The sequence below is a fragment of the Atractosteus spatula genome, chromosome 2, assembly GCF_055471065.1.
Source record: "Atractosteus spatula isolate fAtrSpa1 chromosome 2, fAtrSpa1.hap1, whole genome shotgun sequence".
NCBI lineage: Eukaryota > Metazoa > Chordata > Actinopteri > Semionotiformes > Lepisosteidae > Atractosteus > Atractosteus spatula.
The window spans coordinates 2,197,405-2,219,929 of NC_142707.1; the positions used below are offsets into that span (position 1 = coordinate 2,197,405).

The 22,525-nt window shown below is 49.4% G+C and overlaps 1 protein-coding gene across 1 annotated transcript in view; it reads right to left on the reverse strand.

Moving 5' to 3' along the window:
* Positions 1 to 22,525, reverse strand: part of plxna3 (plexin A3) — a 133,318-nt gene that overhangs the window by 20,304 nt on the left and 90,489 nt on the right. The window contains exons 10-14 of the mRNA XM_088937736.1: positions 18,677 to 18,877; positions 8,276 to 8,372; positions 5,055 to 5,245; positions 4,488 to 4,636; positions 3,189 to 3,309 (exon numbers count right to left, since the gene is read on the reverse strand). Coding sequence (XP_088793862.1) covers positions 3,189 to 3,309; positions 4,488 to 4,636; positions 5,055 to 5,245; positions 8,276 to 8,372; positions 18,677 to 18,877 — 759 coding nt within the window. The remainder of the gene's footprint in view (positions 1 to 3,188; positions 3,310 to 4,487; positions 4,637 to 5,054; positions 5,246 to 8,275; positions 8,373 to 18,676; positions 18,878 to 22,525) is intronic.

The window sequence follows — 22,525 nt, forward strand, 5'->3', positions numbered from 1 at the left end:
TAAGCCACTAACAAGCTGACTTCATGTTCTCCTCTTGTACTGTTCTCTGCTGTGACAGGACATGAGACAACACTCTGTGTATGCTGAAAGTGCAATATGTAAAAAACACAACAAATTGAGGAAAAATTGTAACACAAAAAGGCTACAATTCTTTCAAGTCTTTTTAGCTTTGCAAAGACCATGAGAGGACCTGACAAGTATTTAAGATCCTCAAAGGCAACAACAGAATCGGACCAGAGGAATTCTTCCAAATTTAACAGTAAGACATGAATGAGAGGCTACGAGCAGAAACTACAGGGGAGCGCATTTAAAACAGAGCAGGAGGCACTTCTTTACACCGAGGGTTGTGGGAGTGTGGAACAAGCTGCCCAGCCATGTTGTTCAAGTTGATACTCCAATTTCAGAAACAGCTGGATTCCTCTTGTGGACGTTTTGTGTTTAGGGAGTGACGAAAGGAATAAGACGGTTCTTCCCATAATTTCAATACAGAATACAGCACCGCTGTGGCCAGTTATGAGTCCATCCCTCAAAAATTAATCTGAGTGGATTTACTGGAAATATGGATGTGTCTAAGTATGTGGAAAACCAATCTTCTTTTACTCCATGTTTAAAAAATTGCCAGACTCCCAATTTCCAATCTGGATGGTAATTAGAACTGACCACTTTCTGGACTCGGAGTTGTGGTGAAAACCGCACTGGACGGGACACTGAGGAGATGACATCACCACCAATTTCTCACCAGAACATTCTGTCCCTGCTGCCACTTTTCTTGCCCTCATTGCCGGATTCTTGCTTGTACCCCAAAAAACATGTGGCTTTTCACGTTTTTACACGCCAAACAAAGCCAGTTTTGTTTCTGCAACACACGTCCGAGACGACCGGCAGGAAGTGCGCGGGGGGAAGTCAAATTAACGTCGCGCTGATCCACCCTCTGAACCCCGCCTCCACTCCCTGCAGTGCTGTGCTCTAGACCGAGCAGTCCTTGGTATTACTCTTTCAACGTGCTCATCCATCCATCCGTTTTATAACCACTTTCTCCAGTACAGGGTCCCAGGGGGGCCGGCGTCTATCCTGGCGAAGATACACCCAGTACAGGACACCAGTCCATCGCAGGGCACATACATACACTCACATCAGGGCCAGTTTTCCCACAAGCCATTTAACCCACCAGTATGTTTTGGGATTTTGGGAGGAAAAACTGGAGCACCCACAAGGAAACACATGCAAACACAGGGAGAACATGCAAACTCCACACAGACAGCACCCCAGGAGTTAAACCCAGGGCCCCAGCGCTGCAAGTCAGCAACGCTAACCACTGCACCACAGTGCAGTCTCCCACGTGCCCCAGTATCCAGGGAGATTAGTTCCCCATCCTAACCCTAACAGCATTTACCGCGAACATGGTTTGGGCTGCTGTGCTGTACAGGCTATTTTGATATCCTGTGTGTCCCCCTTTAACGCATCCTGCTGCACAGACAGTGTACCCCAAGACACAGGGGAGTGGGGGGTGCATTCTGCAAATTTTTTTCTCAGTTTTCTTGCTCAGCGGTAAAAACAAGGGAGATCCAAACTGGATGCACCACGCAGGCAAGCATTTTTGGCCAATGTACCACAAATACAATTCCCTTGATTCACCTCCATTCGGGAAGAACTTCTATTTTAAACTGGCAGAATCGAAGTGGTCCCCCAGTGATGCACATTCATTCGTGGATGGGATGTTGGACCCAATATCCACGGGATTTCAGGGCTCCGGATCTGAATCCAGGCTGAGATGCCTGTCCGTGTGGAGCAAACATGTTCCCACTGGCTTCCCCCCTGTTCACAGGAGGTTGTTCACTGGCTGCTGGGCTGTACGGAACCGGGTGACTTGATGGGCTGAATGACGTCTGAGGACATCTTTCTGATGTCCGGTCTTTAGAGGGATTCTTCGGCAGGGCAAACGACACTCCGGGCCGATTCTCACAGAAGACACAGCGGATTGATTTACGCACGTTTCCATGAACTAATAAGAAAGCCACATAACGAGGTCGAATAGTGTCCAGTTCTAAATCTTTCAGGATCTAGAGTACGTAAGGCAATTTAAACGTTTCGTTCTGCTTGGTGTATAAGTGGTAGCAGGGCAGTACACCTACTCTTTCAAACACAGCACCCGTCCGTGTCGGACACCCAGGACCGAAGCAGACCCCAGATATGCATGCGTGCAGCATGCAGGAAAATGTGGATAATATATACCTTAAGTGATAACAGGTCTGGTGCGCTCACACACACACACACAAAGCAATTGCTTTCTCATGCGTTTGACATTTCATTTTTTTAATTTTTTATCTGGAGTACATTTGCCACTCCTGGAATTAAGCTGCAAGGTCACTATTGATTTTTCTTTGAGGAGCCCCCAGTCTGGCTCATTTATTCCTCGCGGCGTAGGAGCTCCTGGGTAATTGACTGTTGCCACGTTCCTGCTCTGCGCTGCTTAATGCTCCAAGGAAGGATTTGGTAATTACATCACGCTGGGCGCATTTTACAACCTTATTTTTCTTTCTTTCTTTCTTTCTTTGCATGGCAGCTCTGCACTCTGCTCTCAGGCTGCCTTCTGCTTGAATTGAGCAGCAGGGAGAAAACGGCTACAGCCCCCCCCCCCCCCCCTCCACGCCCCGTGAATCATGAGGGGGGAAAGCTCCAAGACCCTCAATCCTGGTGGCCGAGGGGCGGCCTCAACACCAGCTGAGAATTCAGGCAATGAAAATGTGCCGAAACAACCAGAGTCTTTTAGGCTGTTTTCAACATTTACCATTCAAATACTTTCTCTGGAGCAAACCTATTTTTTTCCATTAACACCAATCCTGTAGTTCTAATTAAAAATATAAACAAGGGCCGGGAGACCTGGGCATAGAGCAGGACATTTACTGGTGCAATGTGAGTGAGGTGCCTTGCTCAAGGGGACCACAGCTGTGCCCCACCCCCCGGATTTGAACCTGCAAGCCCCTGGACTAGAACCTAGTACCCTGAGCGTTGCTCCACACTGCTACTTCTTGGTACGAAACCATCCAGGCAGTAAAAAGTAAAGTGACCCCCGGCCCCTTAAAGGATCCATGAGATAATGGAGAGCTCGGCTGGAATGAAGACAGTTGGTTGCGTGTGGCGGGAGGACTTTGTCACGGCCCGTCGGGTGTGCGAGGGGTGCTACATACCACGAAGTTGTAGATCTGGACAGACTGGCTGCGGAACTCAGCCACGCAGTCTCCGATGCACAGCTCCACGGCGCCCCCTGGGGGGTTGGGGAGTAATGACTCCTCCATGTCACACACGATCCTGGGAGGGGGGACGTGAGCGAGAGAGCACAGTCATGATCACAGGGGACACCCGCCGCTCTCCCCAGGCAAAGCTGAACAGAGTTTCAGTAGTATCCTCAGCCACTTCACCACGGATTTGCCTGGTCATCATTCATTCTCACCATTTGTGCTTGTTATAGCATTCTCCATGGTTCAAGTGTGCGTCAACATTGCTGTGCTTTGAGCACCACGGTTAAATTGTCATCTGGGCCACCCCACAGCACTAGGCCCTAGAGAGACCTCCCAGATGGCAGGCATCCACATATAACACAAAGACTGAGGGCAAGACGTGATCATCAGGACTCTCTCAAGCAGAAATTCTTACATGCAAACACCAGCCAAAACCTAATTCTCATAATGGGTTTGTCTGCTCTTGAGTGCTAAACACGAGTTGTTTGCTCAGTTTCTGCTGACTTGCACTGGGAGAGGAATACAGAGTCACAGCTCAAGCCTTACAGCCTAGCCTACTGAAGTCTCCAAGCCCTCCTGAGCCTTGCTTCACAAGCAGTGAATCACTTCCTGATTAACTCAGCACGGTATCCTGCAACTCTTCGGAACACCTTTATTAAACACTAACTTGTAGGTTTTTCCCAGACTTGACAAAACCTTGTTCTCTGCTAGGAGTTGCAAATGAAATTATTGATGAAGCAGTCATATCGCTCTGTTGATGCCTTATTCAGTATGCACAGCCCGATCTGAAACCTAATTTGGCTCTCGCTGGCAGTATTGCCTCTTTAAGACTTGCTGAGTTCAGTTGCTGGGCTGCATTATTTAACACAGTGAAGCAGGCACGTACAGCTCACCGATGCACAGAAAATGAGCTTAAACCGTAAATTACTGCTCTTTCTGGTCAGATGGTCTTACTTTGGGAAGACGGCATTATTATTTTTGATTCTTATTTATTAAATATATCCAATAGGAATTTACTGGATTTTTAGCAACAATGTTCACCAGCTGCATGATGAAATGTATTTTAAATCTATGAATAAAAGGGCTTTGCTGGGTACTGTCAGCTTGCAGAGTACTTCCACAGTTTTCCAATGGTTATCCCACGAGTCTGCTCTACAGTGGGTGGCACCGGCTCCTCTCGGCATCTCTCCCCCCAGCTGGGACAGCAGCCCTCCTCTGGCCTGCGGTCGAGCAGAAGGGGGAACTCACCTCTCGGCGCTGATGTACTCGGAGGGGACGGGGTTGCAGCGCACGCCCGCCACCCTGACGTGAGTGATCTCGCGCACGTGCAGCCCCAGGTTCTCGCCCACGATGGTGACGCGGGTGCCTCCTTCCTTGGGCCCCGTCAGCGGCCAGATCTCTCGGGAGAAGGCGAGATCACCGTCAATCCGGCTGCTCTCTCAACATTGAAATGAGCCACGGCGCTTCCCTCAAAGCCTCAGCGCCGGTGGTTGAAATATCTGCGTATTTCCCGAGAGTCCGCAGTGTGCACAAGGCTGGGCTCCTGGATACTGGTGTGTTTGTGTGTGCTCCATCGTGGGCTTGGTATTACGTCACAGTTATCTCAAAAACAAGTTAAGTTTTCGAAGGAATTGTTGCACACAGCTCAGATATGGTGCCAGCATTACAAGCACAACAGAGAATGAAGATGGTTTTCCTAAGCTCATCCCATGAGTCTGCTGCACTGGGGCTTTCAGACGCCTCTATGACTAGGCACTGGTGCAGGAGCGCTACAGGGAGCAGTGTGGGGCGTGGGGGTCGAAGGTCGCGCCTTACCTTGGTGATGCGCGGGTGGCTGCAGCGCACGTTGCGCCGCCCCGGGTGCAGCCAGTTGTGCTCGGGGGCCTGGCAGTCCTGGCGCAGGAGGCACTGCTTCTCCGCCGTGCACCAGCCGCACTCGAAACTGGGCTCGGCCTTCAGGCACAGGCCGCAGCTCTCCCGCTGCGCCGGACACTTGTACAGGAGCGCTGCGCGGAGAGGGAGAGGGAGAGGAGCACGGCCGTCAGCTGCCAGCCCAATCAGGCAGAGCACCAGCCTGCAGGAGCACCCCCGTGTCAAGAGCTGCGGCACCGAAGGACGAGGGTTTGAAACACTTTTAGAAGAGGCACGACCAGCGTGGGCCAGTCTTATTATTTGCTGCGCTAATTTGATCTCTTTTGTGCATTATTCTCTAGGAGAATGACAGCTGGATCCAACTGTTAGCTCGTGATCCCCGCCAGGAGGTGAAATGACACGCCCCCCACACAGACTGGCCCGGTCGGCCACACAGAGCAACAGGCAGAGGAGGGGATGGCTGTTGATCTCAGCTTCTCTCTCCAGCGTTAAGGTTTCCCAGCCTGTGGTGAACAGCGTTACAGGTCTCTGCTCTGCGCAAGTGTCAGGAGAATGTTTAATATTCACCCAGGGATTCAGAACGGCAGTAAAAACAGCCACAGGTCAAAACCACCGGAAGCTCATGGAAGTCTCCATGGGGATATTTGGAAGACATTTTTAATTCATGTCCGTGATGTTTAAAAGCTACTTTGACGTTCTGTACTCGGTCTCCCAAGGGTTGGACATCAGGTAAAGAAAATATTAAGCAAACCGGGGCCAATGACCCAAGTAAGACAGAAGAGCACGGAGGCTCATCTCTATCAGTATTCCTGACCGCTCCTCCTCGATGTATCTCGAAGGAGGTAAAGAGTCATCATGCTGAAAAGAAGGTGCCCCAGAGTAAAAGGGGTTCAGCGAATTGGTGGCTGCACTTCTGGCAACAGTACCACCACCAGGGGGCAGCATAACTTTTTCCATGGGGCCTGATAAAGCACCTTGGCTTAGACTGCCCAGTCCGGAACAAACTGCCCAGCAGTGTTGCTGAACAAGCCAAAGGAAATGTCCTTCAAGACAAAGACAAAGTCAACCCAAGAGGAACTCTACAAAACTGAACAGGGAAACTGGACCCAGAGAAAACAAGGAAAAACTGTGGGGAAATGCATTCAAAACTGAGAATAGGAGGCACGTCTATACCCAAAGGGTTGTGGGGGCATGGAACAAGCTACCCAGCCATGTTGCTGAAGCCAGCACACTTGCTTCTTTCAAGAAATGGCTGGATGAGATCCCCAGATCAGATAACCAACAACTACCAAATGGGTTTAACTGGCCGAGTGGCACTGTACTTATATTGCTGAGATATGAAGACTGATTATTACAGGGTGTCCCTGGAACTACTGCAGTGGCAACAGAGCTGGCCTCCCCCCTTACTCAAATCCACAGTTGAGCCAGTTTAAATGGCCAAGGGAGGATGATTGGAAATCTGTACTGCAGCTAGTCTGTGAGACAATATTTTTCCTTAGATTAGTTATTTAATGAGTGATGCTGAACTGCATGTAAATTATATAAATTTAAATACATTTGGGTAAGAGCTGTAAAATTGTCAGAAAATGGTATAAAAGGCATGTAATCAACACTGTGAACAGCGTAATTTTAGATTTAATGCATATTTATAGCCTGCACAAATAATTGAGCAAGATTTTTTTAATATGGGAAGATGTGGTTTCTTTATTGCCTTAATGCTTTGCATTCTGCAGTTGCTTAAATCCATGAAAATGTCACACACTTTTTACCACCAAATTGAATATTAGTTTGTTAACAAGCACTCCCCCAGCTCTGCACCAAACAGCCCTGACACACACTGATGAGAAAAATTATCTCGTCTTTGAAAAAACGCCAAAAGGGGACTGACTATTACAATCCAAGAGTCTCCTGTAGTTTGCTTGGAACACAATAAAGTTCCAGTTTGCTGAATAAAGAACTTGAGCTTTTATACCGAGGGAATTATGTTAAAACTCTAGTAAAGGCTCAGTTCAAATATTGGACATAACTGTGCTCACCAGGTTCTAGAAAAGATACTGACGTTCTAGAATTAGTCCAGAAAAGAGCAACCAGATACATTCTGGAGCTTCTGAGAGCTCCAGAACTCTGGAGCTCTGTCCTATACCGACGGGCTGAATGAACAAGATCCCCAGTCATGTGGTTGAAAGGCTGGATGAGATCTTAGGATCTCTTAACTATTAAACTACCAGCGGGCTGGATTGGCAGAATGGCTCTCTCCACCCCTCGAGATTTTTACAGAAAGTACAGCGGTAGACTGACGCTGCTAGCTTGGTAGCTATGCTATTGTTTCTGATGTAACATAGAAAGAGCAGCACGAAACACATTAAGACCAGCATGAGGCTTTGCAAGTACGATAACATAATTCAGGATTTCATTATGTTCGCTGTAAAGCTGGCACAGATTTTGGAGCCTCTGCTGTACATTGGATTACCTGCTTTAATCTAAAATAATTAGCAAATGACTAAAATCAGTAGAGAAGAGCTTTGCAGCACGTGGACGCCACAATATAACCTAGACTTTAATTGTTAGAATGATCCTGCCAATTATTAACTATATAACTGAGGAGCAGACTACGGTCGCGCGCTCGAGCCTAGGGTCATGTCACTCGGCGACTTTGACTGGATTTCCCCAAGCAGAGTCGCCTAGCTATGGGGTAAGAGTACCCTAGAGACTAGGTGAGGATGGGTTGACTAGAGCACTCTCAGCTCTGCAACACAGCACCCCCTGTGGCCTCCTAGTTGACTGCAAACATGCAATCTCCTCCAATCAGCTCTGAGCCTCCAGCAGGGGGCGGTGCTCCCTGTGATGTGTTAAATGATGATTGGCTGGAAGGTGGATGGTGGGCGGGGATGGAGGAGTCGTCCCACACTTCCTTACTCTCCCGTGTGCGGTGACGGGATTTGTACCTGCGAGCCGAAATGTGAAAAACACACAAACAGGTATGCAAAACCAGGAGAGGAGTGAGGGAGGTGTAGATGAAAAATAACCGGTCATTCAAAAGCTTTTTAAAATAAAAAAAGACCACAGCAGAGGGTCTATGGGAACACCCAGACACCACCACATGCTCAAGGGCTCCCCTTTCACACAGCAGCCCCACAGAAGAGGAGCAGCCGATGGCTCCCTACCTTTCATGGAGGCGGGCTTGTCGATGAAGAAGTCTCCGTCCCACACCACCGAGAAGTCCACCGGCAGGTCGCCCAGCTCGTCGCCCTCGTACCAGTACTGCAGACACACAGGGCAACAGGACTGTTGAGGGCACATCTCAGCCAAACATCATCGCCTACGGTCAATTCCTGTCGAACCACTCTGCAGCCATAATGAAGAAGCATCGGAAACCAAGCATTGTCGTCTGCCGCTGTCATCATGTAAGCAATGTTCCAACAATACAGCAAACGGATTTAAAACAAAAGGATTTGCTCTTTGATGCCCTACAGACTGAATCTGCTGGGGTGTGGAGAGACAAAGGCGTTATTGTAAATTCTCTCATCCTGGATCTTCTGAGCACCATGGTTGGGAGGAGGAGGGTTCAGTTGACACACTGTCACCAACATCTGTAGCCCATTGTCTTAGGGTCCCAATATCTGAATGCAACTGCCTTGTAGCACTAGGGTCTGCCTGCAGGGTGAGAATTGTTTCAGCAGCGTGTGGGGTCTGTTAGGGGCTGTTCCTGTCTTGGGGGGCTGTCCTTGTCCTGGGGGGGCTCTGATTGGGCAGTGTGCAGAAGCCTGAAAAACACGCCACACTGCACCCTATTCAGTAAATGTGGGGTCCAATAAAGTCTTCTGGGACTCAGCTTGAATGAGGAACCCTGGGTCAGGCCAGGACCGTGGCCGCGGACCACCCAGCCAGAGCTGTTTAATTTCAGAGACCACATGATGACCTGCTGCTGTTACAAGGACAGGTTCATTGCTGAACGTCAATACCAGAGGACACTCTCGGCCCAGTCCTACCAGTTTAATCAGTTCAGTAATTTAACTCTCCTGTGGTTTAGCTTCTCTGGTGAGCTGCTGTTCTTGCTGTCCATCAGAAAGCTCCCATGTGCTGAGCAGATACAGCTGTGCCATGAGGCTGTGATTCACCCTTGATCAAAACTACGAATGACATCTTTGCACATTCAATGCAAATATGCGCCATTCATTAGATCATCGATCATCCCTCCTGCAGAACCTGGGAGTCAACAGGTTTTCCTCCCAGCCGAGCTCTTAATGGTTTAATTGAATGAGCTATTGACTTAATTATCACCATTCACACGTTTCCTGTAAGTCCTGCAGGGCAGGGACACCGGGATCAGGGATGAGGACTTCCAGACAGATACTGTGTGTAGATCACAGCCCGGCTCGGACATCTGCGAAGAGGCCTGGCAGAGTTCGGGCTGCCCAGCTGTCGGCTGCCCCAGTGGAACAGGGCTTGCGCTGGTCCGTCCACGCGGGTGGGAGAGGGGTGATGCTTTAGCATTTTAATTAGCATCCATACTTGGAGCACTTAGCAATGCATCCTCAGGAGAGCAGCGCCGATCAGACCCCATCGATCGCCAAGGCGAAACACTTAAGGCTGCTGGGAGAAGGGGGAAGGTTCACAACAGAAGCAGTACAGGCTGAGCTGAGAGAGCAACCCTCTGCAAGCTGACAATTCACCCTGACTAATAGATTAGATCAGGCGAAGACCCCTCCCACACTTCTTTAAATCCAGACTGAAAACCTATTACTTCAGCCTCGTCTACTCACACCTCACATCATAGCTCGTTGCAACTACGGCTGCTGGTACTGCTGTCCCTGCCATTGTGTGTCTCTGTGTTGGCCCACCAGGTAGACACATCTGTTCTGACCAAACTATTCTATTCTCCTCCCCACATGTTGGAGGCTGCATCACTGCCATGGATCAAAGAAGGACACCGCGCATACAGCTATCATTTAGGAGGATTTGCTGGTCTACAGAGAACTGCATGGAGTACTGGCACACAGAAGGACATGATGGAAGACCTAATACTCCACATTTCGTACTTGTTTAGAATTGTATAATGTTAGCATGCCCAGAAGGGTTGGGCAGCCAGTTGACCTTGGACCCCTAGAGTTTTTTTTTCTCCTTACAGGAGTTTTTGGTCCCTCTCCTCCGTTGTCTTCCCGTCTTTTTCGCTTTCTGTACTGTAATGTCCTGTACTGTCAAACAGCTTTGTTAAGGACCTTGGGGCAAGCTTGTTGTGAAAGGCCCTATATAAAAATACATTGAGTTGAGTTGAACTTCTGCACCGGGAGGAGGGAGACCAGGTCAATCTGAATTCATTTTTGTCCGCTGGATTAACACTCAGCACCCCGCTCCTCCATTTGAAAACCAAAGGACACAAAAAGAAACCGAACGAAAACGACAAATGGCAGTGACGAAGGGTGGATTTCTCCAGTCCTCGAGGGCCACAGGGTCCTCTGTGCTTCAACCCTCCTCCGATCTTAATTAACCTAATTGTTTGAATAAAAAGTTCAATCAGCTGTTTTTCGGTCTTAATCAGTTGCTAATTGGAAAGTACCTGTGAAACCAGCAGGAATCTGCCAAGATTACGCCAATCTATAAATCAGATGAGAGAGCTAATGTTGCTAATTACAGAGCCATCAGTATCTTACTCATTCTTTCAGAAGAGCTGGAAAACAACGCTCAGCTTTTTGAACATGTAGAATCCCAGAATCTCTCATCAGAAAAACACCGCTTGGCTTTCGCACAAACAGATCTGCCTCTCCAGCCGCAGGGCTGCCAACTGAACATGCATTAACTGCGCTCAGTGACAATTCAATGACAGATGCTGCCTTCATGGATCTCTGCAAAGCCTTTGATTACATTAGTCACAGTCTCCTCGTAAATAAATGACAGCATTTTGCCATCTGCATGGCCACAATTACCATCTTATATGGGCAGTAGAACCTAAGTTCTTAGAGTGAGTGAGCATTGCAGCCCAAAGCGAGATAAAGTCCCCTGTGAGGGGGAGTGCCACAGGGTTCCATATTAGGACCTTTCCTCCTCTTCCTTCTGCAATTATACTGCCATCTACACCTCACAGCCCTCCACTAGTGGATTAACTCAGGCTTAGCACTGCTCTCAGTTCTGTTGGGCGTTGGTTACATTCATCTTGTTTCCCGCTAAACACTGGAAAGAATGAATGGTTGCATTCTACTGTATATCTCCATGTTAGCCTTCCAGGCCTCCAGAAGCCCTAACCGTTCATGAACCAAATTCAATGGCTCATCCTTTGACGTCCTCTAGTCTGTAACCTTTCTTCCGATTCCCCCTTCACTTATTTGGGACCCCCTGCCCAGGTTTCCAGATCCCTCTAATCCAGACGTCAGTCAAAACTCACAATACACCCCAACGAGGAATACACACCCACTCTCCTGCGGATCACCACTGCAGGCATCAACAAGGACTCATCAGAAATGCATTTCAGCACAAATTCAAATACACAGCCATGAGTGGTAATTTCTCTCCATGCATTTTCCTGCATATGTTTTGTCTTTGTACTTTCTTGTGCATTCTTGTGACCTTTCCCCAACTCCTTTTAACCTCAAAACAGCCTGGGGCCTTTCCCAGCTCCTGTGGTCTCAACTGGTACACTGTGATCTGTGTCACCTCTAGTCCAGCTGCTGAGCTACTGAGCTCCACTCATCTGCCAACCCCTCTTTCCGACTACAGTCCCCACATGCACCCACCGCACACCCCGCAACCCCTCCTCCTCATTCTCCTGACCTCCCAGTGGCCTGGGAATCAGATCAGGGCCGGGAATGCCCATTCCATGAGATCCCATAATTCAATTTGCCAATAAAGGCCATTGCATTAGTCTCTTACAGGAGAGAGTGGAGAGCTCCGTCAACAAATATTCCAGCAAAGCTCAGACCATTTCAAAGCACTGCAGGACTCAATGACATTACAACGCCAACTACACCCCAGTCAGAGACAGAGGAGTGGCAAACACTTGATCTATACACACTATCACAATGCTTTGATAACACTGTCACTCGTCTACATGCATGGAGCACACTCACTGTGGGTCAGTACGCCTAACTGGGGCCACTGCTTCTCCAGACAAACAGGAGAACATGAAGATGCCAGCCTGCTCCTCCACAACCAGCTCCAGGTATTTAGTATGTCTTTGGACACCAGCAAAGCAACCGAACCGGATGGCAGCGGAGTGCCTGAAGTGAGTGTTGGGCCTTGGACTGATAGAAATGCAGAGGGATCTCAAAAAGAAAAGTTCATGGAACAGAGGAGGTGGTAATTCAGGGTGAGGAGGAGGCAGTTTTCCGGAGATTAGTGCTTGTGTTTTTAAAGAGAGATTGCTCTGTGTATACAGATACAATGGGGCTTATCTCAGAGTTTTGGCTCAATCCTTTTTAGCTCCAGGCTAAAGCAAAAACTGAGAGAGTGTCACGGGCATAGTGATCGCGGTTTCCACCTCCCCACGGACTTATCCACTCAAAAAAACTGAGGAAGAAGGAGGAGGAGGATGTAAAGAAATGGCAGCGGACGTTATCAGTGTCATTTTTCATCCACCTTGAAAGCGACATTTTGTCTGGGAGAAACAGCTGCCCACACACATCAATAATTTTGGCATGGCGTGAAAGTTCATCATCATCTGTTCTCATAGATTTCTGGGGAATGTGACAACTCCGAGCACCTCCACTGGGAAGGAATTCACCTTGTAAGGAGCTGTGGCTGTGTGGAAGCAGAAAAGACACTTGGACTCATACCACTGGAATTGACGTGTTTGGGATTTTTCCAAGTTAAACCGAAGCACTCCTCACCTATTACTGCTCCATCTTCTCAATGCAAAAAACAAAATGTCAAATCCCTCAGCCCGATTTCAGGTTTCAGAATACAAAGCCAGTGGGATAACTGACCAGCTCACATCTCTTGTTTCACTGTACTTCAGCCTCCTGACCTGCAGGTGGTCAACCTCCCCCTACCTCATCCTCCTGATCTTTAGGCAGTCAACCCCTCCCAGCCCCCCTCACCCCAGGCGGTCCACCCCCTCCTCAACCTCCTCACCCCCAGGCGGTCCACTCCCTCCTCATCCTCCTCTCCCCCAGGCGGTCAACCCCCTCCTCATCCTCCTCTCCCCCAGGCGGTCCACTCCCTCCTCATCCTCCACACCCCCAGGCGGTCAACCCCTTCCTCATCATTCTACTGGGCTCCAGGTGGTCAAACTCCCTCGTAGTTCTACCGACCTCCAGGCATATGATCCCACCTGTGTTCTCTTGACCACCAGGTGGTCCACTCCCCAGCAATCCTTTCCCAGCACGAAGCACTCAGTCAGTCCCCTGAATATTTCTGTTAAAGCACAGCAGCCCAAAACGCACACACTGCCCACACGCTGTGGCAAAGTGGTTTAATAGGATATTACTTATCAACCTACAGAACCCATCTGTGGAGCAGCACTGCTCTCGAACAGCCCATACCAAGGGCATACAGACCACGTTGTTGTCACATGTTCACACGTTTGCCTGCGTCTTTCAGTCTGGTGTTTGTGTAACATCCAAATCCTGACGACAGCACTCAGGTTTCATTTTGTAAATATATTTTTTCCTTAGTGGTCTTTCGCCTATTATGTCTTATAAACACCTGGCAGTTTGTAAAGTGTGTTTGTTGTATCTTTGACCCTTATAGACAAATCTTTTATTTTATCTGATTAATTATTAAGGGCTCTTCATCACTGAGGGCTAGTCGGTTGTTATTCCAGACGGATTTCTTCGTTGCACTAAGTGAATGTCAATCTTCATTAATCGACCCTTCTAATGCGACTTGAAAGTTACTCATCAGGAACGGTTTGCAAATGTTTCAGCAATTTAAAGAAACAATGGCTTCTATAAGATTTCAAGCTCTGACATAGGTCTTCTTTTTAAAATGTTCACTTTGCACCTACAAACACACCCCTGTGTGCTTCTTAAACGTGAAAAGATGCCTTCCTGTTTCAGACTAGTTTTGACATACAGGAATATATTCATAGGTCCATAGTCTTAACCTTACAGAAAAGTGTCCAGGTCAACTACTAAATCATTAGGTACTACATAATATTACATGGCACCAACAGAGTAGTATTCTAAGATTATTTTTGGTAATTTGACTAATGCTTTTGTGCAGAGTGTCTTAGGTCTGTGTCATTTTGCACAGTTAGGCATTTTATTGCAGTAATATAAGCAATGTGCCTCACTCAACAGTACAACATTAGTGCTCCACCCAGGATTCGAACCCACAACCTCTTCATGGCCCTAAAGACTACTGTACATCAAACTAATATGCATCTGTATCTATTAGCGTAATGCTTGGGGTTTAAGGGTATGTCCTTCACTGACCAGCTTGTTGCACAGAGAAGACTGTGAGGGGACCTCATTCACGTTTTGAAAAACCTATGAAGGCTTTGCGAAACTCTATCCAGCAGGTTTCTTCAGAATGAAACAAGAACCAGAGGGCACAAGAGACAACTCTGAATACGCACTTTAAAAGTGAGGCACTTCTCTACCCAAAGGGTTGTGGGTGTCTGGAACCCAGGTTTCTTGTAGGAAAAAGCTTGAAGAGATCCTGGGATCAATTAGCTACGAACTATCAAATGGGCTGGATTTTCCAAATGGCTTCTCGGGCTTGTAACCTTTCGTGTGTAGTTAATAGTCATGCTTTTTAGACCAATTTCAGGAGGGAAACAAATATCCCAGCAGGAATACAGGCACCCTGATGTCTTCACCAGGAATTTTCTCCATGCATTTGGGTGAGGGATGAGTCACTGTCAAAGGCTGGGTACAAATCAAAGGTTTACAATACTCATGCGAGATCCACATATGACAGAGGCAAAATAAACACACAACATGCATTTACACACACACACACACATATAATGTGTAATGCGAGGCTGAAAAGTTGATTTGAAAACAGTTCAGATGAGCAATGTTGTCTGCTCTGCTTTCCCAACATACAAAATGCTTCATTGTCTTGATGAGATTTGCCAGGCAGCGGGGGGTGGGGGGGTGGTGGCATGGGGGGGGGGTACTGTAACCTCTTTTCACTGGGAGAGAAAGTTCAGGACTTGGTCAGTGTTCAACAGTCCTGTGTTGCCTTGGCAACGCCAAGGGGGGCCGGTAGTTAAGGGCCCAGCTGTGCTTAGCAACACTTACGTCCGTCAGACATTTTGAAAAATTGTTTCCATTTATGTATTTTTTGGGCCCAAATTTAGAAAGCCTTTCCCTTCAGGTCACCCCACCTCATCGTGCTATTAATAGCAACAATTACGATGACGAGGATGAGAAGAGTAACAGAAATGGTGACGATAATCTCCTAGATCGAGGTCTGGGGCCTTTTGATTTCCTCCACATGGAGGCCTGGGAAGCATCACTAAACGTCCCGTTCTGAAAGGCAGGGGTGCTGTATGTCACCGGCCCCCAGCAGGCGCCCCGTTATTCAAGTCCTGGGCATTTCGCTGATGTGTGCAGTAACCGTTCCAGAGCTGTCAAGAAGACAGAAAGAGGAGGAAAGAACATGCGCGCGCGCACACACACACACACACTCGCACGCCTTGGAAACTCAAAGGCGTCGCAGGATTTTGACAGGATTAAGGTGCACACAATCCTGCCTTTTGGCATACTTGGCAAATCAAGGCCTTGTCAGATACGCCGCATCAGACAAAAGCTGACGCGGGTGCTTCCCGGGCACACGGCCTGTTGCCCGCTCCCTGCCTGCAGCAGACCGGCACCACTCAGACAAGACGCAGAGTGGAACGGGGAGGGGGGGGGGGCGCGGAGCCTGGGCTCCGCCGGACAGGCTGACGGGCTGCTCCACCGTCTGAGCTGTCTGAGCGTTCGAGCTCATCGGTATACACAGCTGCCCGACAGGGGGTGCCCTGGCCCTCACCCCACAGCTGGGGAGCGGGGGACACTCCCCTGAGCCCTTCGGCACCCAGGAACTGGCGCTTTTAAAAGGGACACCAGGCCCAGGAGCGGACTGACAGATCGGCTCAGCTGGCCTGCGATAGGTAGACTGGGGGCAGAGAGAGGGGACTCAAGTCCGGAGCGAGGAAACAGGCAGGCCACAGCCTCTGTGACGGAACAGAGCAGGCCAGAGCACACAGACACAGACGTGGGCGGAGAGATAGAGAGACACAGGGTGATAGAAAGGCAAGCAGGCGCAGCAGGATAAAGAGATAGACAGGCACAGGTACCGACACAAAGGTTGTAGAAAAGGGCAGAAGACAAACACAACAGTTTCTCCGTTAACTTCTTAAGATCCAGAGGAGGGGCTGACTGCTTGATGAGCTGCACATTCAAGGCTGGAGCCTGTCGGGCCAGGTTCGGACTGCCTCAAATGCAGAATCTGAAGCAGGCAAGTCAGGGGAACAACCGACTCAGCCCTCACTGACCCTCCCCAGGCTCAGTCACCTGGCCGCACACACACACCGCTGGAATCTGGAATGGAGGTGGACCAGCGTGCCAATGACAGTATTGATCGATCCCCACTGTGCTGCAATGTTAGATGCTGGGGTCCGCAGGCAGGAGTTCCCTGGGCTGGGGGGGGTGTAATTTGCAGTGAGTCTCATCTCACAGCAGATTAATATTTAAGAGAGATTCATCTTGTGCCCGTGGACAAGAGACAAGAGCGTGGGGAGACAGGCAAGGAGGGATGAAACTCTCCTGCTCCTGCATGTCACAAGTAATCAGACTGCCCATTAATCTGAGCATCTCCCAGAGAGAGAGAGAGAGAGGACAGGGGCTGCAGGCAGAGCACTGCACAGACCCCACTTCAGGCTCGAGGGCTCTTATGGGCTACAAGAGGCGAAGAGCTCATGAAAGAAAGCTGAGCTCAGAAGCTGCAAGTGCATGTGGCTGCTTGTCAATGTCTTCATGATACAGTACAGGATACACAACATGGGGAAGCGACAAGAAAGGCAAACAAAACGCGAGGATATACAGTAAAATAAGGGAACACTCTCCGCTGACAGGCTGAAGGAACAGAACCGTTTTGGTGTTGTACAGAGAAAGCTGAGGGGGGGACATGACACAAATCTTGCAAATCCTGAAAGGCACCGAAACCGTGAAACGGAAACCAGAGGACGCAAGCGGAAACTGGAGGCACATCTTTACACAAAGGGTGGTGGGGGTGTGGAACAAAGCTGCCCAGCCATGCTGCTGAAGCAGATAGCCTGCAGCTCCCTTCAAGGAAAAGCTGGCTGAGATCTCGGGGTGGGATGCACCGGCCCAGGCGGGCTGAATGCCCTCCTCGCGTCTGTACCCGTTCTTACTCTCCCTTGATACCTCAGCGGGAGTTCTGTCAGTTTTCAAGAACGTTTGAGTTTTCTAAGGCCCTCGTCTCTCTGACTGCGAGTGACGCCCAGGCGTGTCTGAGGGAAGGAGAGAGAGAGAGAGAGTGAGGACGGAAGGCCTGGAGCCCTGATGAACACATCACTGCAGACTGACAGGCCTCCGAAATGAGGGCCACGTGCAGCCTGAGGGCGACTTCAGAAAGAGTGACAAGCGATCCGCCCAGATCACTGGAGGACAAACACCACCCCCATGATGAAATTGGCCACGGGATGTTAATTGCCTTGTCAAAGACAGGGGGCCACCGGGTCGCCTCTGACCCTGGAAGGTCAAAGGGCAAGAGGGGACACACTCCGTTGTAGAAACAGATCATTCACTTGTTTCCAACCTGCCACCACCCCTCCCCCCACTCCACCCCACCCCATTCTCTTTCGCTGCATCACATTAACCAAATCAGGCCCCACTTCCTGTGGTCTGCTAATTGTTTTACAAGATTCCCCAGGGTAACCGTGACAACCAGATGGGGAAACATGAGGCCGCCGTCTGTAACGTCAATGAGAGAGACGGGGCGAGACAGCAGTTCGGATCACAAAACGGCTCAAGCTTCAGTCGCGTTCCTTTTAGGTTCTTTTTGTAGTTTCTTTTCAAATTCATGGACACTAGACTCCACAAAAGGCACCCCCCTCCTGGTTTTCTCCAAAAAGCTCTCTCGGGTGGGTGAAAAATTTGCCCGTTTTTGCACTTCTGAAAAGTACCTCCTTCTAAAAACGCTCCACATCCTGAAACACTCAAGCACGCAAGATGACCTGGTATCCACCCCAGCCTGTATCAACAGTGATGACACCCTCCCATGGTTCACTCCCACCCCAAGGTCCAGGGGGTTAGACCTGCAAGGGCACCAAGAAGCCTGTGATTTAAACTGAAAAAGTGCTATTTTTAATTGTTGTAGATTTGTGCCTTCAATGCACTGCTAAAATGTGTTGAAATTCAAACCAGTTTCAATGCCCTGCTAATGGAGTGCAACTGTGCATGACGTCAGTGGCTGGACTCCGAAGAGCCAGACATCGTCTCTTTCATCTCGTCTGCGAGCAAAGCCCGGACTCTGCACCCTGAGAGCCACCTCCCCCCCTCGCGCCGTGCCCTCAGACTCCGCCGTCAGCGTGCTGCACGGCTCTGCTTGACATTATCTCCGGGTCGGCACAACGCACTCATTCACAGGTCCACACCGGCCGCGAACCCGCGCCTCACCGAGGTGTTCTGGCACTGGATGCAGGAGCTGTTGAAGCGCACGGCGGGCACGCGCTGGACCTTGCCCTGGATGCTGAAGACGCACTCGTAGTTCTTCTGGCCAGACTGGGGCTGGGGCAGGTTGCGAGCGCGGAGAGTGATCGGCCGCACCATCCCTGCCGGGACCAGGATGTCGTTCGTCGCGAGGATTTGCGGGCATCCCTGAAAGGAAGAGCGGGAGATGGGAAGGAGAAAAAGGGGAAAAGAATCACTGCTTTGTCCAGCCATTAACCCACGCGTTCACTGAGACAGTGGAATAATGTGTGCTCATGCTGTCAACCCCATCCGCACAGAAGGATGACATCATACTCATAGCGCAGCAGTATTGCATCACTCTCATCCGGACAGAAGGATGACATCATACTCATAGCACAGAAGTATTGCATCACTCTCATCTGCAAAGAAGGATGACATCGTACTCATAGTGCAGAAGTATTATATCGTACTCGTAGCACAGACGTATTTCATCTCTCATCCGGACAGAAGGATGACATCATACTCATAGCACAGAAATATTACATCACTCTCATTGCACAGAAGTATTACATCACTGTCATCTCAGACAGTGTGGGCATGTCTAGGACCTCCTGCTCTTCATCCAGGGCATCACCAGCTCTGGAGGTGCAACGCCCAGATCAAAAACTAAGAGAAAATACCATGCGAGCATGCCAGAGTGCTGTTTCCAGTCACACAGAGTCACACAGGGGTGCTCCGCTGACACGCAGATTGATCTGTCGGCACTCTCATGCAGCTGCTTTCTCAGGGGCATCAACACCAAGCCAGGGCTCCCTGAGGATTTCCTGGCATTCAGGCCCTTTTGAAAGGCTATTGTCTCGGCAGAAGAGCCGCGTCACAGTCCCCACCGCCAATGGGGGACCAGCAGCAGCTCCCAGGAGCCAGTGCAACAGGTGGGACACCCTGCAGGCACCTCTCCACTGCCCTCCACTGCGCCGTAAAGGATATTTAGTGTGATCTGTTATCTCTTTAACACTGAAAGAATAATCAGGGAGGCTGTAAAAGCAATTTGCCAGTCAAGAACTAATAAATCACTGCGCAAGCCTTAGCAGGAATGAAGTCTCTCCATTTTTTTTTACTTCTCTGCGGACACAACTGTCATGTTAACAATGATGCAACTGCGCGGCATCTTCTGTAATAAATCTTATCGGGTGGCACCTAATTTGTATGGTGTTGGTATTCAGAAGAGGCACTAAATCACTTTTTCATATTCGGTATCTGAAAAGAGCATCGGGCGCACTTGGGGCGCGCCCGTCAGCTTTATGAATCTGCATTGTAAATCGCCGGAGTCTCCTGTCAGTCAATTAAAAAGGCGAGGCTGTCGCCACCAGGAGGAGGATATTAATATGCCGTCGGATCCCTGCTGACATCAGAGAGGCTGAAACTGGAAGTACTGTCTACAAACATAGCTGCTGCCTTGGTCCACAGCTGCCACAAACCCTGAGCTGCTTCAGGCTTGGCAGCAGAGAAACCTGAACCACGGGGCACAAGTGGAAGTGCATTGAAAACCCAGACCAGGAGCCACGTCTGTACACAAAGGCTTGTGGGAGCGTGGAACAAGCCACCCAGCCACGTTGTCGAAGCCGAAACCCTTGCTTTTTTCAAGAGATGGCTGGATGAGATCTTCGAATCAGGACTATGGGACCCCTTCTTTACTCAAAGGGTGGCAGGGGTGTGGAACAAGCTGCCCCAAACATGCGATTGAAGCCGGTACCCTGGCTTGTTTCAAGACACAGGAGGATGAGATCCTGGGATCAGTCACCTGCTACTTAACAGGCCACGTGGGCAGAATGGCTCCTCTGGTTTGTAAACTGTTATCGTGCTCTTAGGTCTTGCAGTCTGCAGTCCGTCTCGACTCAGTCACTGACAGCTGTGTCATACTGAAAGCCTGCTGTCCCTCCTGCTATCTGGGACTAGAGCGCCCCCTGCCTCCCACAGTCAGCAGTCCGAACGTGCCCACTCCCCCCTCGGCTCTCACGCAGCGCAGGAGTTTAAACACTTCCAAATCAAATATGAACAGCATCAAGAGCTTTGCTTAGCTCTGCAGCAAACAGTCTGAATGATCTGAGCGGTTTCTGCAGTAATTAGAACTGCCACTGACACGCATTCCCCTTTGGCAACACCAGACATCCCCCGCTAGAAATGAGACTTACTTGGATTAAGGTACTAAAGGGGTAAAAAGCGATTCGTTTCCTGTTATTTTAATAAAAAGCAGATAATTTTAAACAAGGGTTTCACTTCAAAGCTGCTTACATGCTACTGTTTCCCATGAATCCAGCAGTTTTTCAGAGAATTGCTTTCATGTGAAGAAAAAACCAAGCCTGAAAAAAAAGCGTGCTTCGTTTGTAATAAAGGGACAGCTAATGGAAGACAATTACCCAGTCTACAGAAACCATCCATCCACATGGGCAAACTAGGCTGTTCTAACTTATTTATCTGCTCGTCGGCTTTCCACTGTGCCAGGAAAAAAAGAAGAAAAACAAACACTCTCCTCAAACTGACGTCTGTTTGCTCTGCTCAGAAATCCCCCATCTCCTGGGATGAGAAATGACCCAGAACTGCAATATCTGTCCTGTCTCCTCTGCAGAGCTCCTGCGAAGACACGACATCCCTGGTCCCACAGTCCCCTGAAGCCCAAGTCACGTCAACAAGCCCCGCCAGACTTCAGGCAGAGCTATGCGGAAAGTGACACCCCTTTTCTTTCGGGGTGCTGCGATGAGCTCCAAAGCACAACGATAAGCCAGATAGCTCTGCCCGATACAGAGTCAGCGCTGTTTTCACGAGAGTGGAGAAATGTCCGTTTCCAGAGGCAGAAAATATAGCACAAAAGCCTGATTCAGAGTTATAAATTATAAAAAAGGACTGAATAATAACTGACAAGTTAAGAATGACCTTAAGGCACATTTGATGCAATATTCAAAAATAAATGTGTGGATTTCAGCAGGTGCATGCCAGTTCACTCACTCACAGTACCTTAAAGATGAACCCTCAGTAGGGTATGATAAGACAGGGCATTTTTCTTAGACATATATCAAGAATCTTAGATGCATAAAAGAGGCTATTCACATTTGGATGGCTGTTAGAAACTTCCATCCATCCATTTTCAAACTGCTTTATCCCACACAGGGTCACAGAGGAGCCGGAGCCTCTCCCAGCAGGCAACAGGCACAAGGCAGGGTCCAGCCTGGATGGGACGCCTGTCCATCACAGGGCACAGACAGACACACCGGGGCCAGTTTTCCCAGGAGCCAATTAAAACTGCAAGCATGTCTTTGGAGGGTGATGAAATAGGAAACCACAGCTGCTCGGAACTTATTACACAGAAAAATCTCCTGCGTGACCCGAGAGAGATATCTTCAACAGCGCGGCTGGGCTGTGTGCTCCACACAACAGAGGCCCAGCTCCTCTCCAGCCTTAACTGCTCCCTCCCGCACTCCACTTCCGCTCCAGAGCCCTGGGTTCACTGCCGGGTCTGAGAGAGTCCTCTTGGCCGGCTGTGTCGATACTTTTAAAGATTCTGAATCCCTGCGTCAAATCCCTTCTGCGACTACCCTGTGTGCATCGGAGACCGATGACGCGGCAGAGTGACAGGACTTGATTGAGTGCCACTTCGTGGAGAAGGTGTTGCAGTACTGTCTTGCAACAGTTGCCTGTGAAGACTGAGCTACTGGATACCTAGAAGTGCGACATGGGATACATGGGATACATGGGATACATGGGATACATGGCCATGCCTGTGGAACCGTCTCACGCTTGATGGGGGTTTCAGCACAGCTCCTCACCAAACCATTTTGG